The sequence below is a fragment of the Haemaphysalis longicornis genome, unplaced genomic scaffold, assembly GCF_048455015.1.
Source record: "Haemaphysalis longicornis isolate Haplotype H1 unplaced genomic scaffold, Haemaphysalis longicornis Haplotype H1 scaffold_6, whole genome shotgun sequence".
Taxonomy (NCBI): Eukaryota; Metazoa; Arthropoda; class Arachnida; order Ixodida; family Ixodidae; genus Haemaphysalis; species Haemaphysalis longicornis.
This window is the reverse complement of record NW_027526407.1, coordinates 72,381,058-72,402,544: the sequence shown is the minus strand read 5'-3', so window position 1 is coordinate 72,402,544 and position 21,487 is coordinate 72,381,058. Positions and strand designations below refer to the sequence as shown.

Sequence of the window (21,487 nt, the reverse complement as noted above, 5' to 3'; positions counted from 1 at the left end):
ACCTTTCAATGACATTTGGAGCCAAGCACCGCATTAAAGACCATTTTTTGACGCCTACGCCAAAACCAGATAGCTTAGAAGTACACTGGCAACCTTAAATAAACATTCATTTACTCAGAGTGTGTGTCGTGAGTACACCAGAGTATACATGGAGGCATCGAACAACGTGTTCTGCATCGGCCCGAAGAATACTGTGAGTCAGCCGAACTGAAATACCAAATCTGTCTTCAAAACGGTGTCATATTTTGAACATTGCGTGGCTGTTTATTCTGAGAATGCCTATTACCAACAGGGCGTCTGTAGGGGCTAGTTGGTGCTACAAAGCTTGAGTGGAGAGCGCTTAAACTTTGACTAGTAAACAAGGACGAGAAAGACTACAAAACAGGACGAAGTTTAAGCTCTCCCCACTCAAGCCTCAAACGGTTCACTTTTTTATGCAGGTAAAAGGCCATCAAGGTGATGAAGTGGCGGTCGTGGTTATGGACACGCACGGGATGTTTGACTCGGATACTGCCTTCACAGACCGTTTGAGCATGTTGGCGTTCACGGCTTCTGTCAGCTCAGTACTGCTGTACAACATCACACACAACATTCAGGAGAACGACCTGCAACGTCTGGGAAAATTAGTCGAGTACGGGCGGACGAAACTGGTGTGTGCAGCTCAGAAAATACTCTGGGTAACGTTTATTGCTCATTAGTTGCTGACATTCTTTTTGTTTCAGGAAAAAAAAACCATGGAATGCGTGTTCCAGAAACTGGTCTTGGTTGTTCGCGATTGGAATTTTCCAAGGGATGCACCGTACGGAGAGGAAGGTGGCAAAGAGGTGTTATATCGCCGTCTCCGAGGACGAGGAGGTGGTGGGGTACCGCCGGAGCTGCAAGAGTTGCATGACAGCATTTCGTCTGCCTTCAAGGATATTGATTGCTTCCTGCTGCCTCATCCGGGACGTGAGGTACTTTGTTGCTATCCTACACTGCTTTGGCCTACTTCCTAATGTGAACATCACATAGGTGGCGACTGCGACATCGACTGACGGTGCCCTTTGCAAAGCGGATGACGACTTTCTGGACTCCTTAAATCATTTCTTTTGTTTTCTGTTGACGCCTGAGAAGCTCGTGGTGAAAGAAGTGTGTGGAAAAGAAATCACTTGTGAAGCTCTTGCCAACGAATTTAAGGTACGTTTGCGGTAGGGTAACAGGTTGAGCTACCTGGAAGAAACTCATGATGGTCAGCGCAGACGAAAAACACGCCACATAAAGAGAGGGTGCGAATACAGCGTTCGTGTAGTCTCCTCGTTTCGCTTCCCGTGATTTTTTGTCTGCTGTGACCACCAACAGGTAGCACAGTTGAAATGCAATGTGGAGGCATGACTGTAACGCTTTCCTTGCAGATATTGATGGATACAGTGACCACCAAGATTTGCAATCCCACATTGTCACTTAGGGTGAGTGAAGCAGCCTGTTCATAACCTGCATTATAATGACATGGCTCTGCGCCTTGAACTGCTGTCAGATAAGATTTGAGGACACGTGGTAGCCCTCCAATTACAACTAGAATATTTAAAGACTATACAAACTCCTATTGATGGTTGTAAAGCTCCTAATTACGCTTTAGGAGAAACTGTGCCTTGCTCAGTTGCTTTCTCGCGCACCGCGCTGTTGGTTGCGCCGGAGAAAATAGTTGCTCTTAGCGTGAAGGCATACTTGTTGTTGCTTAGCTCGGTGGAAAAAGCTTACTTTTGCTTGGCTAGTGTACCAAAAGCATTTTGCATAAATTAGAAGACAATATTGTAAAAAGTAAAACGGGTGTTTTTGATAATTACAACAAACAGCAGAATGGATGGAAAATTATAAAAATTTGCATTGAGTGAACGAGTTTCTTTTAAGGAGACCGTAAAACAGGCAACAGAATTATTTGAAAGATGTTGATTGAGTGTTGCCGAATTTAATTATTTCATGTAATTTAGTTGTACCTATTTGTTTTCAATACACAAAAATATTGTAGTCTTAATGTGTATGGCAATATTTTAGTGAATCGTAACTGAGAAAGTTCAGCATACGAAGCCGTATGCGCGGCCGCAATGAGCGTGCTCCCTAAGGTACTGGTATCAGCGGAGCTACCCTGGTCCACGGGCCGTTTTTCCAAATAATCGCTCTGGCTTCTTGCACACACGGTGTCCACATCATCAACGCGAAATAAAAACGTGGTTTTTGCGCGAAGAAACAACAGGCGGAAGATGTGAGGGCCTTCTTGGTGTAATAAGACGACATGGGTGGTTGCACTAATTATTACTCTAATGGGCACTAATTACTGCAGAGTCATTTCGTGCGGCATTTCAATTGTGACAGCAGTCCCTCACTGCGACTTCGACAAGAAAGTTTCTTGAAATACCCCTTCCCCCGCAAAGGACACCACAAAGGTGATTTTTATTTGATACGTCAGAATAGGTTTCGACAATATATCCCATACCTGTCACACGTCCTCTCCCCCGTCAGTTATTATCATCTTGGATTCCGAACCTACAGATAGGTCTACAACCCACACCTTTCTCATACGCCGCACCCACGCCGGCCCCAACGTTTGCACATCGGTCCTCACTCAACTGGAAAACTTATACCCGGCTCCGAAAGAACATCGGAAGGGGTTGCCCTCTTTCTTTTCAGCCTTGCAATCAAAGACCTCCACACGGAACTCTCTCGCATTCCTCACCTCTCTTTCCCTTTCTACGCTGACATATCCCTATAGACTATACAAAGCTTACAAGCCCCCATTGAATACACCCTACAAAAAAAAAACTGACAATTAGGAACAGTATTTTGCACAGAAACTTTACCCGATCCTCCGATAACCCGAGATTTACATACACAAAGCGATATAATAATCTTACTCTAGGTTACCCCCACCAGTACTGGCCCCCATTGAGATATAAGGCTCCTCCTAGAATAGGGCGAACAAAACATCGCCATCTTGAAATACATAGTGCATTATGCCTCCCAAACTGCGCGGCTTTCTCGCAAGAGTATCTGAAGTATGTGGCCGCCATGTCGCCATGAAAAAAGGCGCCTGGGTTCGGCTTTCTGAGTGCTTCAAAATTTGCCCCATGGCATATTGTGACGTAGCCAAGAAGGATGCAGTTCTCCTCCAGGATGAACTTTTATTAGCGCGAACATGTCCACCTCAATGAACTAACACCAGCTGCGCTCAAGTAGTCAACAATGTGATGTGCACAAGCGCATGTCGGCGAATCTAATGCCACGTTGTTTGCCTTGTGAATATTTATCCTTTGGCGCAATCGTTTGAGAACCATCAAATCAGATTTGGAACCGATCAAGATCTACTAAATGAGCTCGGGAGGAGATATCGTACTGCAAAAGCTTGCTGTACTTTTTTCGGAATACTCGAAAACTTTAGATGTGCCCATAGCCTGAAAGTACGCCAACAAATTCTGATTTACAAAAATGGAGATAACAAAGACCCTAAGAATTACAGGGCATAAGCATAGTCTAAACAAGTTGTTTTCCAAAATAATAGTTCAGCGCTTAAGTGCAAGCCTAGATCTTCAATAACCGAGAGTGCGGGCTGAGTTTGAAGAATGATACTAAATTAGAGCAGACTCATTCAGCCAATTAAGTAGTAGAAAAATCCGCAGAGTTCACCTAACGCTGAACAACAGCTGAAATAATAATCCAAAATAAAAAATGCCGGCCAATCCACCCTGTGAATGTGGTCGGAAGGAAAAGCTGTAAACGACTCCCACAACGATTACCATGCGACGTACCTTAAATTCACTCATACGGCTCTAAAAATAGTGAAACCGGAGACAAGTGAAATGCACTTAAGCACATCCTTTATTTCATCAGAAACATTATTTGCTGAGGTCAAATCAATGCATGATTCATGAATGGTGGTTGGCCGAGCTGTTTTGCTGAAGCACATCAGTGGAAACCATTTTTTGATAAAATAAAAGAATCTAAAACCCGGTGTTAGACGATCTCCCTTCTGCGTCTCTGGCGCGTGCAGACGGAAACGACAAGATGGGGGGGCAGAGACCGTGGAAGAGTGAGATGCCGCGCGTTGTTGCCAGCTTCATTTAATTTTTGTAACTCCTAGCGCATGCCAAAGGCGCGCACACGGCCGCTACACATGCCGCGGGCAGAGCATACAGCGGCGTGAGAGGTCGCGTGGCGCTATCACGTGGAATTTAGGAAGAACGCAGGGGGTGAACCCGCAGATGTGCTTGGTAAGTGCACTGCCTGTCTTCCCCATCTTGGCATGGGCTCGCAGCTCTGAACAACAAAGAGCAATATCGTCCAAATAGGCTAAGAGCTTAACTTCTGCTCCATGCAGCCAAAATCTTCGTACGTTATCACTGCGCATAATGCTTAAACTAACTGGTTCAATGTCGAGACATAAAAGTAACGGGCTAAGTGGGCACCCCTGGGGCACGTAGCGCGGCACTTCTATGCTTTCTTCCACAGCCTTGTTTACTATCAGCCACACCTTGAGACACCTGTACATCATGGCGACACCTTCCCGAATAACAGAGCCAACATTCACATAGTCTAAAATGCACAACAATATTTCATGGGTAGCTGCCGAATGCTTTTTCTAGGTGTAGTTGGAGCATCGATACGTTGGTTTCTGTTGCATCGCAGCATTCCGGCACATAATAAGCTGTGTGGATGGTCGTGGAGATTCTGCGGCCCTTAATGCCACACATTTGGTGTGGCACCACACGTTCTGTCATTAGTGTTTGGATCCTTTTAGCTGGTATCTGTATGAATATTGTATAATCGACATTAGTTAAACTGATTGGCCTATGTGATGTGGACTGACGCGGCATTGCGGGGTCTTCGGTTTTGGGAATAAAACTGTGCGTGAAACTGTAAAAGGCAGTAGCACAACATTAATATCGTAAGCCTCATTGTACACATCTGTCAAAATTGGCGGTAACACAATTCTTAAGGCCTTGTAAAAGGCTGCACTGAGGCCGTCTGGCCCAGTTGACTTTCCAGGATTCAGACGTACAGTTGCGTTCGTAACCTCCTCTACTGAAATTGGAAGTTCTAATGGTTCTTTTGTTTCCTCACTAAGAGTGGGCAAAAGATGAACGTAATCCTTTTGGGAACGCTCAACATCAACTGGGCTATATGCGAAAAATTCTTTGTAGGAATGGAAAAAACAGTTCTCTTTTTCGTCTTGATCACTTGTAACAACACCTTGCCGTTAAACTTCAGCAATATGATTTCGACGTGCATACCACTTTTCGGTGCTAAGCGCTCTCTTTGTCGGTGTTTCATCGGCGATAATTCTTTCGGCCCTTGCCCTTACCATTGCTCTGGGGTACCGCTCGGTCTCGAGCGCATCTAGCTTCTGTTTCACTTTTCGTATCTCGGCCGTGAACTCGCCTGGCATTCGGCACTTCTCCCGCGTTAATGTAAAGTGCGGATTACCTAAGGACCGCACAATACCAGCCGTGGTGGCTGAGTGGCTAAGGCGCGTCGCGCTGCTGAGCACGTGGTCGCGGGTTCGATTACCGGCCGCGGCGGCCGCTTTTCCGATGGAGGCGAAAAGCAAAAACGCCCATGGGTACGAGATTTCGGCGCACGTTGAAGGTCCCCAGGTTGTCAAAATTAATACGGAGCCCTCTACTACGATCCCCTGCGTTGCGTCGGCGCGTTAAACCCTACAATCAATCTATCAATCAATCAGGACCGCACAATGTCCGTCCGCATACCTGCGCATAGCATTTACAATCGCAAAAAATAACACAGGCACCGGCAAGATACAAGCCTGTGTCTGGTAGACCAGACAGTTTGTCTCAGTCGTCTTACTTATTGGGCTACGAACGTGAGGTAGTGCCCGAGAGTCAAACGGCTTACTCCCTCGCCTGTAACAGTGCAGAGTACCTTAGGTCCTCCCAAAGGCCGTCCGCGTACATCCGTATGCAAAACACCATCAAGTGAAAATGAAGGGAGATTTTTTTTGAGCCGTGAGTACCAGTTTCATTAAGGGAAGAATCACGGTACAATTCACGGCTCAAGTGGAATGATGGTCGGGGCGCAAATCAGGTGTCACTTAGGGCGCAACTTGGATGTCATATCTAGTCCCCGCACTCCGCACCCTCGCCATCATCGACGGAGTGCAGATGCTGCCATTTTTCTAGATTCTCTCGCAAAATATTTTATTTAATCCGCTCCTCTCTTTTTATTGCTACCGATCGCTCTATCGCGTCCATTTTAGTTTGCTCTTTCAACGCTTCCCATTTCACATCGGGCCTTATTTTATTGTCAGCGCTATGTCTTTGTGTACGCACCATTATGTTGGCACTGAAAATTTCAGCCTCTATTATTTTAGAATTCACCTTCCACAGATACCAATGATTTTTTTTGTCTTGCTTGTTCGAACCTCTTATCCAAAATGCGGCCAGACAAGGGCCACTAAACTGACCGGCCGCACACAATAATCCCGACACAACGGCACTAAGTCCAGCGTGACGTACTTTCTGTCTAGTCTGGCATGGCTGGCCGGCTGGAAATGGGTGAATGTGACCGCTCTTCCACCCTCAAGACACTCGGCAACGTCTTCTAACGCAAATTAATTAACTAAATCCCCAAAGGTGCGTCTCTGCATGCTCTGGCGCTTGTTTTGTCACCGGCGGCTAGTACCCAATTGAAATCACCTCGCACGATGAGTACCTTGTCGCGGACACCGCACGGTCACATTCCCAGAAAGAATGCTTTTTTTTCGTTTACTGTGTTCGGAGCGTACACGCATATAATCCTCCATTCCAAGCCAGAGAGCGTAAAATCGCAAACCACAAGCCTCCCTGAATGGCAGGCCGTCACCTCATTGAGCTGAACACCCACACTTTGGCGCACAAACAACACACAGCCCGCTTACATTCCAACTGCGTGCCTAACAACAGCGTTATAGTGCGTCGTAAAGCGGCGCACCATACTGCAACTCTACTGATCACCATCGACCTTAGTTTCTTGAACCACCAATACGTCGAGGTCAAGTTCATTAGCGAGGCGGTATAGCTGGTTTCGTTTCTTTTTTTGTGCTTAGCCCTCGCACGTTTAAAGTGGCAATTCGCAATGTTCTAATTAGCTTCGTGATCGATTTGTGAAGAGAAGGCTACAGCATGGCTAAAAGGAGGGGAACAGCGCAAATTTGACAGGCACGAGAAGAAGGAGACGACACGCACAGCGCTGACTTACAACAGTTTATTCTTTACCGCTCGGGCACATATATACCACCACGGTTAAAAATACAAGGAAAAGCAAGACTAACACGATAGTGTCTCTTATCACCATTGCTCGTCACACATAACCATTCGCTCTGCGCCACAAAAACACGTGCTGCACTAACCTGGGGTCAAAAAATGTAATTCTTTTTGGGAGAGGATCAGAGAGGGCATGCTTACGCATTTCTCTTTTAGGCGGGCGATTTCGGCAACTTCAATTATTTCTCTGGTGGTTTTATGCTTATTTTTTGCTATGACCTTTGTTTCAGAAAAAATAGGGCTGCATCCGCTAACGCTACAGTCCCTACAGTGGAGGCCTAAGTGGCCACTGATTGCCTTGGTTACTTTGTAGTGGTGCTCTTTCAGCCTTTCATTTAAGCACCTTTCTGTTTGCCCTATATATTGTTTACCACAGGACAGCGGAACTGAATATACTACACCTTCTATGCAGTCTACAAACCGATTTTCATGCTTTGTTGAGCAGGACTGCATTGTTCTTGCTGTTTTGTTGACTCTTGAGCACATGCCTGACAATTTATTGGGGGCGGAAAATACTACTTCCACGTTAGCGCGTTTGCCTATTTTTTTCAAGTTATGTGCAATTCGATGCAAATAGGGAATCACAGTTATCTTTTTGCTTCTGTTTTGATCTGATACTGGTAGGCTGTCCTGTGTGTTTCTTTTTAATTTTTGTAGAAACGCTTCCGCTACGGTTGATAGCAACTGTTTCGGGTACCCGCTATCTGAAGTCTGTCCATCTACCTAATAAAACTGTCAGGCATACAGTGAATACATGATTTATTTAAGGCGTTTTTTAAGCACGTGGTAACTATCGACCTTTTTACACGTGGAAGTAGTATTTTCCGCCCCCAATAAATTGTCAGGCATGTGCTCAAGAGTCAACAAAACAGCAAGAACAATGCAGTCTTGCTCAACAAAGCATGACAATCGGTTTGTAGACTGCATAGAAGGTGTAGTATATTCAGTTCCGCTGTCCTGTGGTAAACAATATATAGGGCAAACAGAAAGGTGCTTAAATGAAAGGCTGAAAGAGCACCACTACAAAGTAACCAAGGCAATCAGTGGCCACTTAGGCCTCCACTGTAGGGACTGTAGCGTTAGCGGATGCAGCCCTATTTTTTCTGAAACAAAGGTCATAGCAAAAAATAAGCATAAAACCACCAGAGAAATAATTGAAGTTGCCGAAATCGCCCGCCTAAAAGATAAATGCGTAAGCATGCCCTCTCTGATCCTCTCCCAAAAAGAATTACATTTTTTGACCCCAGGTTAGTGCAGCACGTGTTTTTGTGGCGCAGAGCGAATGGTTATGTGTGACGAGCAATGGTGATAAGAGACACTATCGTGTTAGTCTTGCTTTTCCTTGTATTTTTAACCGTGGTGGTATATATGTGCCCGAGCGGTAAAGAATAAACTGTTGTAAGTCAGCGCTGTGCGTGTCGTCTCCTTCTTCTCATGTCTGTCAAATTTGCGCTGTTACCCTTCTTTTAGTCATGAACCAACATGCCCAAGCCTCAGTCCTTACAGCATGGCGCTTACCATTCCATTGCAGCGCGCCATTCGGCCGATGGTACAGGGAGTCAAGTCCGTGATTTTTATTCGCAATTATGGCGGGAGGAACGCTAGGAGCAGGCCGCAACAAAGACCGCCGAAAAGCAGGCGCCTCTGGGGGCGGCTCAGCGGCACCACTCTCTGTTGGGGTGCTTGCGTCGCTCATTACGTCGTTGAGCGCACGCTTCACAACCACAGGGATCGCGCTCCCCTCGTCGGCACCGTCTCCGTCAGTGTTGGTGAGAATCACCTCAGTTGGTTCATCAGCTGCTTTCGGGGCACCCTTTATAATGTCTCTGTCAGCGGAAAGATCCGGTGAAAGAGACTGCGTCGTGTCCCGAGGGTGAGGGTCTTGGGGCAACACGGCTACCGCCGCGTCGGCTGACGCTGCCTTTGTCTTCCCCGGGTTGCTGTTCTTGACACGCGTTCTCCCGGCAGTTTCCTCGGCTTCGGTTTTGTACATTACGAGTTCCGCAATATCTTCGCCTCTTGCCGGTGCGTCCACCTTCACGTAGGTGGCCGCAACGCTCACCTCGGCACCCTGCACTGACGTCGTACCTGGACCTTTTGCTGACACCGCGAGCACTGCGGCGCCCTTCCAGGCACTATCACCAACGCCTGCTCGCCGCCAACTCACACCTGGTGGTGCTCCATCGTTATTCCTCCTTTGAGCCTGAGAGCGACGAGGCGCGTCGTGGAGGCCTGCGCCTTGCAGCCTTGCACATGCCACCGGTCTGTGGTGACTTCCATCACTTTTCCGTAGAGCTCCAGGGCATTCCGCAATGCGTTGTCGTGAGTATTGTGAAGAACCCAGTGAAGTTTGAAGTGAACTTCTTGATTCTTCGGATCAATGACGATGCACCTGCGGTCCTTCACAGTCACTTCCTTCAAAGCCAGCAGCTTCTTCGTTCTTTCCGCATCCTTGAAGGAGACCACCCACAAGTGGTTCATCTGATACGCTCCCAAAGCGACAACTTCAGGGAGCGGTGCCAGACAAACGAACATGTCGCGAAATCCTTCAACCCGAGGAAGGGGTAAAGATGTGCGCAATAGAGTTAGGCATATGCAGGTACCCCGTAGCGTAAAGACGTTTTTCTTCTAACTGCATACTGGAACCCTTTCGGTTCATTAAGATGTGGAATGCAAAAAAAGACTTGTTCGTTCTACGGGGAATTGACTGTTTGATATGCAAAAAGCTGAAAGAATTGAGCCTGTATTCATCGATTGTTGGGATGCTGTGCTCCTGTGGGATGTGCTCCAACGAACCCTGAAAAATTGTCTGCGTGCGGATGCCAAAGGCATACGGTACTTCCCTGTTGAAAGTCAGGATGGTATGCCTCACTACCTGACCATGCTTGTTGGATTGAGCTCTATTTGAAAGGTAAAAATGGCCGCGAGGTACTCTGACATCGATGCACGAAGTGCTAGACAGTATGGCAGAGAGGCAGTGAGTGCATACAGAGAAAATCACAAATATGTGTGGAATGTGCCCGAATGTCTGGCAGACATGGAATCCTTGGTACTTCTAAAAGACTATTAAACACATTATGTCACCAAAGTAAGGTTCACGGCTTTTATGAATGTGTGACTGTGTTTTGAAGGGCATAAAACAGGTAATAAATAAAAGAAAGCGATCCTAGCTCAATCAGTACGACAACGGCCTCTCATTTCGTTACTCTATTCGTTCCAGGTGTGATTCCTAGCGGTGCCAGTGACTTCTTTCTTTGTTCATGGGAGTTTTCTGTTGACACGAACGGTCGCGAAAGAACCCTTGGGGCGTGGAGGTAGAATGCGAAATGGAGGAAGAATGGAAAAAGAAAGCGAAATTGAGAACACACTAGCTACGTTACAAAAGAAAATTCAGCGTCTTAAACAACACCGTGCAGTTATTCAGCGCCAGCGTGTGAACAACCCCTCCACTGACACCCAATCCGCGGCCCTGTCTGTGCCTCCAGTTATCAAGGGTTCCACGTCAACAACCATGTCACCACAAAAACTCCTGTGTTTCGTTGCGAAACAACTCCAGACTCTCACCTCGGTATGGTTGGCTAACTTCTACCTGCGATGGTACCTGTATCTGTGTGCTCGTCACAAGGCGTTCTGCAATCGGATTGCCGGGGTATATCGGGCAAGGTTGGAAAACTTCGACCACGCATTCTGTACGGGAAGCTACATATATGGGCACTACTACTGCAGGAAACAAATGGCCTCCCTTCCCTCCCTGGATTTGTGGCTTATTCATCTCCGTCCATTCTGGATCGTCGAACCACTAGGCCCAATGTCTCTCCAGGAAAGGTAGCCGTATATGCCTAGTCACTTTTTCCTCAAACGCGCATTAACGTGGCGCGATGGTGCACACTATGGCCGGAAGTCGTCACTGGGCTCGTTCGCCTCCCCTGTATGGACGTCATAGTAGTGTCATACTATGCTCGGCCCAACAGCGGCCGTGCAGCTAAGCTATGCCTCGGCTGGCTTTCCCATCTACGTCGACGCCATCTTTGCTGTCCAATTTTTGTGGCGGGAACTTTCAACGCTCCACACACTACGTGGGGCTATGTCACTTCCAGTGCGAGTAGTGTGCGTGTGTACAGCACGTTTAAGGAGGCTTAGTTTGTTCTCCTAAATGACGTGTCAGTGTCTACACGACGCCATGAACATCCACGTGCTTCTCCAAGCTCACCTAACTTATATTCGTGTTAGGAAGTGTTTCAGTGTGTTGGATGTGTGATCCGGACTGGTGGGGGAGTGACCACCATCCGATTCATCCCAACCTTCTTCCCGGCCGGGGGAATCGTCTTCGAAGACAGTGTCGGGTTGTAGACTGGGACCGCTATCGATCGATAGCAGCTACGATCATATCTAGCACCTTACCTGACCCGTGCCCGAGTCTCCGCGTGGCTTTGGAAGCAGCGACTGGTACGACGTTGGTCGAGGAATCGCGGCCTGCCCCTGACCTACAACTTTGCCGCCTATGGGCCGCCCGCCTTCAAGCTGAACTAACGTCAATGCGGAATCCCGCATCAATCGATGCATATCTGAACCTTCACCGCTTCCCAGCAGCAGCCCGGCGACATGAACGACGACTGTCACGGGGCCGCTGGCTAGACTGGTACGCCTCGCTTGCCCCTTCGTCGTCTAATGCTTCGATTTGGCGAACATTCCAAGCAATAGAACATGGTCACCGCCCTCCAGATACAGCAGCTAGTGCACTTCTAGCATCTGGCCAGACACCATCCGCTTTTGCCTCTCTCGCTGCAAGTACCTTCTTTCCTGCCTTTCACACTCCACCAGCTATCTTTACGATTCCAAACTGCCTACCGGAATCCGCCGGTTAATTTCCCAAATGCAACTACACTAAAGAGGTTCAGGCCCCCTTTACAATGGCGGAATTCTCGCAGCCATCGACCATGCCAGGCAGCGCACTGCACCGGGACCTGATTGAATCCCTTAAGAGGTATTTATGAACACGGAAGGCAGTACACTTGAAGCCATATTTGAAGCCACAAATACAGCGTGGACTTCAGCCGCTATTCTTGACAAGTGGCGTCACGCGGAAATCGTTGCTATCCCGAAGCCCGGAAAACCACCAGACCGGATTTCTGACATCCGGCCAAGATATCTAGCATCAATGACTTGTAAGCTGTAGGAACGCATGCCAGCTACACGTCTTACGTGGTGGCTGGAGCGATATTCCTGGTATCATCCTGCCCAAATTTGATTCCGACCCCAGTTGGGCATCGAAGACTCACTGCAGCACTTTTCTGATATGATCCTGATCGGAGGATCCTCTCGGCGGATTCGAACAGTCCTTGCAATAGATATTAAGAAGCCCTACGACAATGTCAGCCGCGAAGCTGTTGTTCACTCCCCAGCTATGCTTGCACATTTTGAACGCCTTTTTTCGGGACCGAACCTTCACCCTTCGCTTTGCCGGGATGCCTACAGGACACTTCATGTCGCACCGTGGTGTTCCACAGGGCTCTGTTTTGGCGCCGTAATTGTTCAATATCGCCTTGCTTCCCCTAGCTTGGCGGTTGGCAGAGATACCTGATGCGTATTACATCATGTATGCTGACGACATTATTGTGTGGTCCGTGCATCCTCACATCTCTACCCAAGAAAACGTGCTACAAACGGCATTAAACACGACCAATGCCTGGTTTTCCCAAGCAGGACTTGAACTATCGGAAGAAAAAACGTCATACATGTCAGTGGCTAACAAACATGGGCGACGCCGACTTGAAAAAGAGCCTGTCCGGTTGTTTATTTATCAACAACCTCTACAGGGGGTCCCAGCTATTCGTCTGCTGGGCCTTGATGTTGCCTCGCCTGTGTCTGCGGCTTCATGGGTGAACAGTGGGAAGGATCGTGCCGCACGGACAATCAACCTGATACGTCGAATGGGGACGAAGACTGGCGGGTCGCGCACAAGCGTGTATCGCCTCCTTGTGCGGTCAGTGTTGCAACCCAGACTCGTGTACCAGACTCAATTTCACAATCTCACGATGAGGGACTGGGATGGCCTCGAAGCCATCAACCGGGATGCCATGCGAGCCATTACTAGACTACCCTAAATAACCCCGATACCCACTCTGCAGGGGGATGTCCAACTCAACACGACTGATGGGGTGGTACATTAACGCCGCTCTGCCCGTGCCTTAGTCTCGATGATCGCTGCAGCCGCTGCGCTAGCCCGGTACATGGGGTGTGTTGTACCAAGTAACACTGTGAAAGGTTCAAACATTCCTCCGTGGCAGCGAGTATAGTTAACAGACAACAAACCAATCGGTAGCCTCCATCACCCAGTGCCTCGCCAGCCTACGGCCCAAGTCTCTCGCCTACATAGCCCCTTGAATATGTAGACGCCAGTGTCAAAAACGGCATGGTGCACGCTGCGCTCATCTGCCGCCATCTACCAGAGGTAGACGAATCTCTCTCTTATGAGGCTAATCCGTTGCCACCAGCGTATATTGCTGCCCTAGTAGCGATACACGCAGGGATGGCCGCAATGCTGCCTATTGTCCAGGCAGGGCTATAGTGTCGACTAATGGAACGCACTAACTCTACGCAAGCCATCCACGTCATCTCCCGCGTAACACAAGCTACATCGTTCGCAGATGCTATTCACCACTTAGCACGAAGCACTCTACACCAGATCCGCATTGAATGGGCACCCCGTTCAGCTGTACCCTGCAGTAGGGAGGAAGACATGGCTAGAAGCCCGCATACCTTGATGAGACGACCACCACATTTCCCCGAAGATCCATGTGGATACCTGGAACAAAAGAAGGAAATTCTCTCCCGTACCACGCGAGTCCTGATACCCCCGTCTATTTCAAACCTCCCTGGTGACTTAACTCGTGGAGAGGACATTGCACTGCGGAGAATACGTGTTGGGATGTCCGTTACGCCGTCTGTGACTGCCTCTTGGCCATCGCAGTACCGCGGGCCCATACGACTCTACCTGCCCATTCTTCGACTCCGCCGTACAGAATGTGAATGTGCAGCATCTACTGTGGACCTGCCCAAGACTGCATCAGATCCGATTACGGCACCTTCGTGCAACCGGCCTCCACCCTGGCTGCCCTCCAGACCTGCAGCACTGCGTTTACGGACAATTTCGTAGGCAACTTCTGGACGTTATGCACGAAGAAAATTTGTTCGTGTACCTGTAAATCGTGCATCGTTATGCCGCAAGGAAAACTTTCCAGTAAAAAAAGATATAATGGCCAAAATGCGTCGTCTTTCCAATGTTTGCACATGATGAGCCTACCAAATTTCCAGATTGACAGTCCTTCTGCGTGAGTGTCGCGCTAGTTGCTGCTACGTTCTGCGACCCGGCTGCATTGCGATCGTGCGCAATTAGCCGAAAGCAATTTGACTACTTACAGTGTAAAACACAACGCCCACATGCAAATAGTGGGAAAAGAGGGACTGAAACCGCTTGATACAAACTTCCCCGAGAGAAGCAACCACATGCTATGAACGCTGCCGGAACTGCTGCCAAGTTTTAACACGCTAGCGTAGGCACAGATTACTTTGTTTGAAGTGTGCTTCTAGTCCCGACCTGAAGTTGCAGGAAGTAGAGGAAACGGGCTTGGACTGCAGCATGTATATTGTAACAGCGCCACTGTTGTAGTTCGAGCGGTTTCTACCGTATTCTGTAGGTTGTGCGTCACGCATGGGAATTTAGCAATACTTTATTTATTAGGCGAAAGGGGCCATTGCTCCAAGCGCGGGCTAGTGACCAGATAGTCACAATGAAAACAAGCGCGGAATATTGTTACGTGGTGGCAGAGCGAATGACTCGAACGATGGTTGAAGGATGAGCAACAATCTGTTTACAGAATTTGGAATGCGGCCATAACCGCGCGCGCTGGGACCCAGCCACTTCCTCGTCGCCCTCGTCGTCTTCTTTGATGAGCCATGGCAGCATGGGGCATTGGCCGCCTAGGTGTTCCGTGATAATACCCCCCCGGTCGAGGGCGACCGTCCAGGTCGAAGTTGCAGCGCGGTGACGATAGTGCCGCAGATGAGCAATGTCGGAACATACAAGCCAGGCAGCATTCCCCACACAGCTTCGCCGTCGTCGCAGATGCTTGTGCGTGACGCCACATGCGGCTGCTGTCTTCATCACCTCTGATGGCGTAACATGCCCTTTTTCTCGAAGGCGACCGTCCCGGTCGAGGCCGTAGTAGCATGATGAGCTCGGTGAAGGTGAACGATGTGATGAGAATAAAGAGTGAAGCGCTTGCCACCACGGATGTAAGGGATCGGTTTAGTGAGCTCGGGCCCACAGCAGCGACGCCCACAATGAAATGACGAACCGGTGAGGGCTTGCTACCACGTCGGACCACAGGGCTGGGGACACGTCGTCGTCGTCGTCCGGTCAAACGTCGTCGTTGGATCGGGTCGTCACGGGCTGGGGACACGGGGCGGGGGGACGTCGTCGAGTTCTTGTAGCGGTGGGGCTGGGGCTGCCCGACGCGGTTCACACACCCTCGATGATTCTACCAATGCCGATGAGGTGCGAAGCTGGGCCCAGGACGGTGATGATTACCCAGCACCTTCACCAAATGTTACGGGGTGGCAGAGCCAATGACTCGAACGATGGTTGAAGGATGAGCAACAATCTGTTTACAGAATTTGGAATGCGGCCATAACCTCGCGCGCTGGGACCCAGCCACTTATTCGTCGCCCTCGTCGTCTTCTTTGATGAACCATGGAGTATAGGGCATTGGCCGCCTAGGTGTTCCGTGACAATATCAAGCTTCGTAGCCGCGAGGGCGAAAAAGAGGGTAGCCGCATACGAGAGACAATACAATAGACGTCACCATTCAATCCTTGGCTGTGCAGTGGAATGGTGATCGCGGTGGCCGTGCAGTTTGTATTCCGTAGGAGCGTAGCAAGGATTTTTTTGGTGGGGAGGGTGGGAAACCAAGAGGTGGGAGCGAGGAGGTCGGAAGGTAAGAATTCTCGCGCATTGTTTTTCATTCGAAGCTTAAAATAACTGAATTTATTGTGCGATGTGTGAGTGGTAAACGCTAACAGTAAAGTCCACCTTAATAATTCCAGGCCAATCACCCTACTCTCAGTTGCGTGCAAGCTGTTTACCAAAGTTATAGTTTGCAGCGTAGGGAACAGCCTGGATTCTCCACGACCTAGGGAGCAGGCCGGGTTTAGGAAAGGACACTTAAGCATAGATCCCATTCATTTACTCAATCAAGTGGTAGGTAAATCTCCAGAGTACACTAAACCACTTTACATGGGATTTATAGATTATGAGAAAGCGTTTGATTCTGTTCCACCAACAGCCTTGCTAGAAGCACTAAAGGTCAGGGAATAGAAGAAACCTACATAATACCGTAAAAACCCGCGTATAATACGAGGTTTTTTTCCAAATTTTACTATGTAAAATTTTTGCCTCGTATTATATGTGGATCCCAAAGTTTTCAGCCGAAAATTTGCACTTTCGGTTTCGGTTTCAGCGGAGGGTGGGCCTTCTTGCGGTGGCGTTAGCTGGCTGCTGCTTCTGTCAGCCGGCGCCATTTTGATTGTTTTGACCGCGCGAAGGATCGGCACGTTCCCCGCAACTCTATCAAGATGTCGGGTGCACGAAGGCAGTATTCAACGGCAATAAAAAGAAAAGTTATTTTATGTGCCGAGACCATCAGTAATTGCGCCGCAGGACGGCAGTTCGGCGTCACCGAAGGCAGCATTCGCGGGTGGAGAAAGCAACTGGTGCTTGACTGGATAAAGTCTGTGTGGTGTCGGCGGCCTGGAGCACTGTTGGGGGTTCCCGTCAGCGCTCATGTTGGACGCCTTTCGCTGCCACCTGGACGATGCCGGGAATAAGTTGTTGCGCGAACCCCGCATCGAGCTCATTGTCATTCCAGGAGGAATGACATCCCAGCTGCAACCGCTAGACGTTTGCATCAACAAGCCTTTCAAAGACTGCATCAGGTCCTGCTACCAAGAGTGGATGAGGTCAGGAGACCCGTAAGTGACAGCTACCGGATGGCTGACGCGGGCTTCTCCAGCAGTGCTTTGTGTCTGGATCGCGGATGCGTGGGCCAGCATCCCAGAGGAGCTCGTCAGTCGCTCTTTTAAGAAATGCGGCATCTCGAACGCCCTTGATGGCACTGAGGACCACTTTCTGTGGGAAGACATTTCCAACAAGGCGACTTCAGAAGACAGCGGCAGTGAACCTGACGATGACTGAACGGACGTCGGGAGACAGTGCCAGTGAAAACTGACAATGACTGAAGGATAACTGCAGTGCAAATAAATGTTTTCTGTGCTCTTTACCTCGTATTATATGCGGATGAAAACTTTTTTTTTCTGATTTTGCTGTCCCGGAATTACACCTCGTATTATACGCGGGTTCGTATTATACGCGGGTTTTTACGGTACTTCTGGAAGACATATATACAAGGAATACACGGGCAGGATAACCCTCCACATGAAAAGCGATAAATTTCCAATCCGAGAGGGAGTGAGACCACAATCAGAAGTAAAGCTGTAGACTGGGATAGTTGGTAATTCATACTGAACAAATGTAGCGCAGCAGAAACACATGGGACGGAAAGAATACACACGGGATGAGTGCTCGTCCGTGTGTATTCTTTCCGTCCCGTGTGTTTCTGCTGCGCTACATTTGTTCACAATAAGGAGTTTAGATACTTATGATGATGATGATGATGATGGTGGTGGTGATCTGAATTGACATTCTCAGGTCTATGGGTAGACCACGAGTGATTCGTTCGGTCGAAGAGCAGGCTGCTATGAAGGCACGCTCTCGCGAGCATAATCGTGAGCGCTCTCGTGAACAGCGTGCGGGCCCCGAAGTTCGTCAAATGGAAGTGGAGGCGAACATTGGGTGTTGACTATCAATATTCGCGTGTTTCACAATTTCGGTTAGCAAAGGGAAGAATAATTTTTGCAATCAGCTTTGAAGGGCAGTCGAGCAAGGCTTGAAGTACGAAGAGATAAGTCTGCGCCAAAAACGAGGCCGAAGAGACGAGAGGACAAGACTGCCCTCTCTTGTCTTGTCTTGTCTTCTTGTCTCTTCGTCGTCGTTTTTGGCGCAGACTTATCTCTTCGTACATCATGAACCATCTAGCCAGCCATCAAGTCCTACTAAGACTTGAAGGTTATCGGGCGAATATCGACCGGCCAAGCGGGCCTGGGGCTAGCGATTGGTTCCGAAACATGAAAATCAAGATTTCGCATTCTTGTTGACTGTTCCATGCTACAACAGTGCCCCCCGGACCAACCTGCCACCCCTTTTGCTTTAAGCTTTACATTCGTTGTAACCAAGCACAGATATAGTTGCCTGTTATATAACGAAATTGGCAGGAAAGATCTGCTGAAAGTTGTGTTTTGTCTGCTCTAGTTGAACGAGTTGCGCTTCCGCGATAACCTTGAAATCACACTCGACTGTACTTGCGGCGCATGTTTTTAGTATGGCAGTGAAGCAAACAAACGTACGTCTTCATCCTTTAGTAATCGACCTCTTTTTAATATTTTTGTGCTCGTAACGTCTTTGTAAGCTTACACTTATCGGAATACCTGACTGCACTGGTGTTGAGTGTTTAGCTTGTTGCACGTTTCTTAAATTTCATTCCATTTATAGCGCTAATGTCCGACAACAATGGTTTCAGTAAACTTGAGGTTAAGCAAATATGGACTGCTGAATCGAACAAGGAGGGAGGCAAATAAAGTAATTGTTAGAAGGCAGCTCTCCTCAACTTTACGGAAGCTCAATTCTCGGCGGCCGTTTGCTTAGGAGAAAATCCTGGGCCACTGGCCTTCACCGTCATCTATGCACGAGGCCACAAAAGCGCTCCTGTGCTTCCTAAAAACAACGAAATTGCACAGCAGACTGTAGCGCAAGGGACTGCTCTCTGTGACCTCAATGAACTCTATCGCCTATAGCGTCGTGGTGGGGGCCACACCTCTATACGCTCTCTCCTTATTTCCCTTTCTTTTACTGCTTTTCGCCTTTTTTCCCAATGTTCCCCTTCCCCACGTGTAGCATAGCAAACTAGTCCACAGCCTGGTTGACATTCCTGCATTTCCTTTACTTTTATTCCTTCCTTCCTAATAGTGCAAAAAAGACAAAGCTCCTCAATGAAGAGAATTGTACAGTTTTGGGGGACTCGCCACCAGGTGGCCGAGCTGTTCGAACGCCCTTCGTGTCAGCTCCGAACAAAAGCCATGTTTCTTCAATTAGTGAGCCTCTACACCGCCCAAGTGAACCGCCTCGACGAACATTAACCTTTCGGGAACCTAAACAGTGAGTTTCTGGACTCTCCGGTGTTTTTTACGCCCGAAAGAAACATATTTCTCTCGCGACCACGCCGACGCGGAGCTAAGCCTGACCTTCAGCGCCAGCTCGGTTACACCAGTTCCTCGCCGCACCGGCCTGATCTCGTGCGCCTGGCTGTGCACGGGCGCGTGCTACTAGCAGGCGCACCTCCGGCTCTGGCGCCCACCTCCTCCTCGTCGGCCTTCATGGCAGACGGTTCAAATTCTTTCGCTCCTGCCGATGCAAGCGACTCGTCGGCTTCGCCTTCCCACCGAATGGAGTACGTGGTCGAGGGCGAGGACATTGACCCTCAGGTGCTCACGGAACCCGGATGGCTCAACATTCGCCGCAAGATCGCCGCAGCTGAAGCCACAGCAGCAACACGGACCTCCCAAGCCCCCACCGCTGGCGACCAGCCACGCAAGCGCTGCCAGAAACGGCACAAACGCAAGCCCACACCACCTGAAGACCCTCTACCGGACAATGACATTAAGGTGATCCTTCGTCCACAAGGAGGCCTTGACCTTACCAGCGTCAACGCAGCGACTCTAGCTGATGTCCTGCAAGACCAAGCCAAGCTACCTCGACACGCGGCAGACCAAGTACGCCTGCACTACAGATCTAACTTCATTGTCGTGAGCACCCCTTCGGAAGCTCGGGCACAGTGCTACCTTGAACTCCCCTCCCTCCTCTGGAAGGAAGCCACTTACGCCCTAGCCAACCACATTCCTCCTCCCAGCGCCACTGTAGTAGGTGCCATCTTCACGGTACCGCCAGAAGATGATGCAAACACTATCCTTGAGAGCCTGTTGGATTACAACCAGTCGCTTCGAATCATCGACGCAAAGCGGCTGAACGGCTCTACAATTGTGCAAGTGCTCTTTCAAGGCAATGTAGTACCCTACTGGATCCGCTACAGGGCAGCCACTATGCGCTGCTACCCCTTCAAAAGAAAACAAGAGGCATGCTTTGCCTGCTGGCGCCCCGGCCACCGCAAAGACGTATGCCCTCATCCACCCACCGAGAACCGCTGCACCACCTGCGGCACGCTAGCACCCCAGCCAAACCACCCCTGCACGCCGTCGTGTATCCTATGTGGCGCGGCCCACCTCACTGGGTCGACTGGATGCACCAATCGCTTCAAACCACGGCGCAGGACCACTTCACAAGCCATGGCTGAGCAACACCTCGCTTCCCTGAAGACAAGTAGCACGCCGCCTGCCACTTCAGCACTCACCCGAACCATCACCGATACCACCGGCCAACCTTCCTACAGCCAAGTCACACAAGGATTCCCTTCTCGCTCACCCGGAGGCCCCGCATCACAGGTGAGCCCCCAGAGCCCTCCCAAACTATCCCCTCCCTCTCTATCCAATTCCACACACCTTACGCGCAGTGCACTAGACACTAAACACTTACTTCGCGAAATGCAAACAATGCGCGAAACAATCCTCCAACTTCGCCAAGAGAACGCGCGCCTCGCGCAGGAAAATCATGCTCTCCGCCAACGTCTCAACTCCCCCACCCTTAACTCCCCTGCTGCACCAACGCAGCCAGAAGCACAAGCTACCCTTGCATCGGACTCCCACCCTCCCCCTCTCAAACGAAAAGCAGAAACCGATCAACCTTCCCAACCTGCGGCCTCTGCCCCCACCACGCTGGAACTACGTGCCGAATATCAAGAGCTTTTTCTATCATTTCAAAACAAAACGACTGAGCAAATAACTGCGCTCCAACAATCAATGCATGACCTTCACACAGAGGTACTTGAATGGATGCGCACCATCACCCAACAGCCACTGATCACAGCCCCTCCCTTACTAGCGCCCATCGACGCCCCCCTTCCTATTGATGCTGA

At 49.4% G+C, this 21,487-nt stretch overlaps 1 protein-coding gene across 4 annotated transcripts in view; it reads left to right on the top strand.

Annotated features, from left to right (window-relative positions):
• Nucleotides 1–21,487, top strand: part of LOC144143419 (atlastin-1-like) — an 89,602-nt gene that overhangs the window by 25,955 nt on the left and 42,160 nt on the right. For all 4 annotated transcript variants that reach the window (XM_077675179.1, XM_077675177.1, XM_077675178.1 and 1 more), the window contains 4 exons: nt 441–650; nt 723–953; nt 1,012–1,176; nt 1,392–1,445. In XM_077675179.1, the coding sequence (XP_077531305.1) occupies nt 441–650; nt 723–953; nt 1,012–1,176; nt 1,392–1,445 (660 nt within the window). The remainder of the gene's footprint in view (nt 1–440; nt 651–722; nt 954–1,011; nt 1,177–1,391; nt 1,446–21,487) is intronic.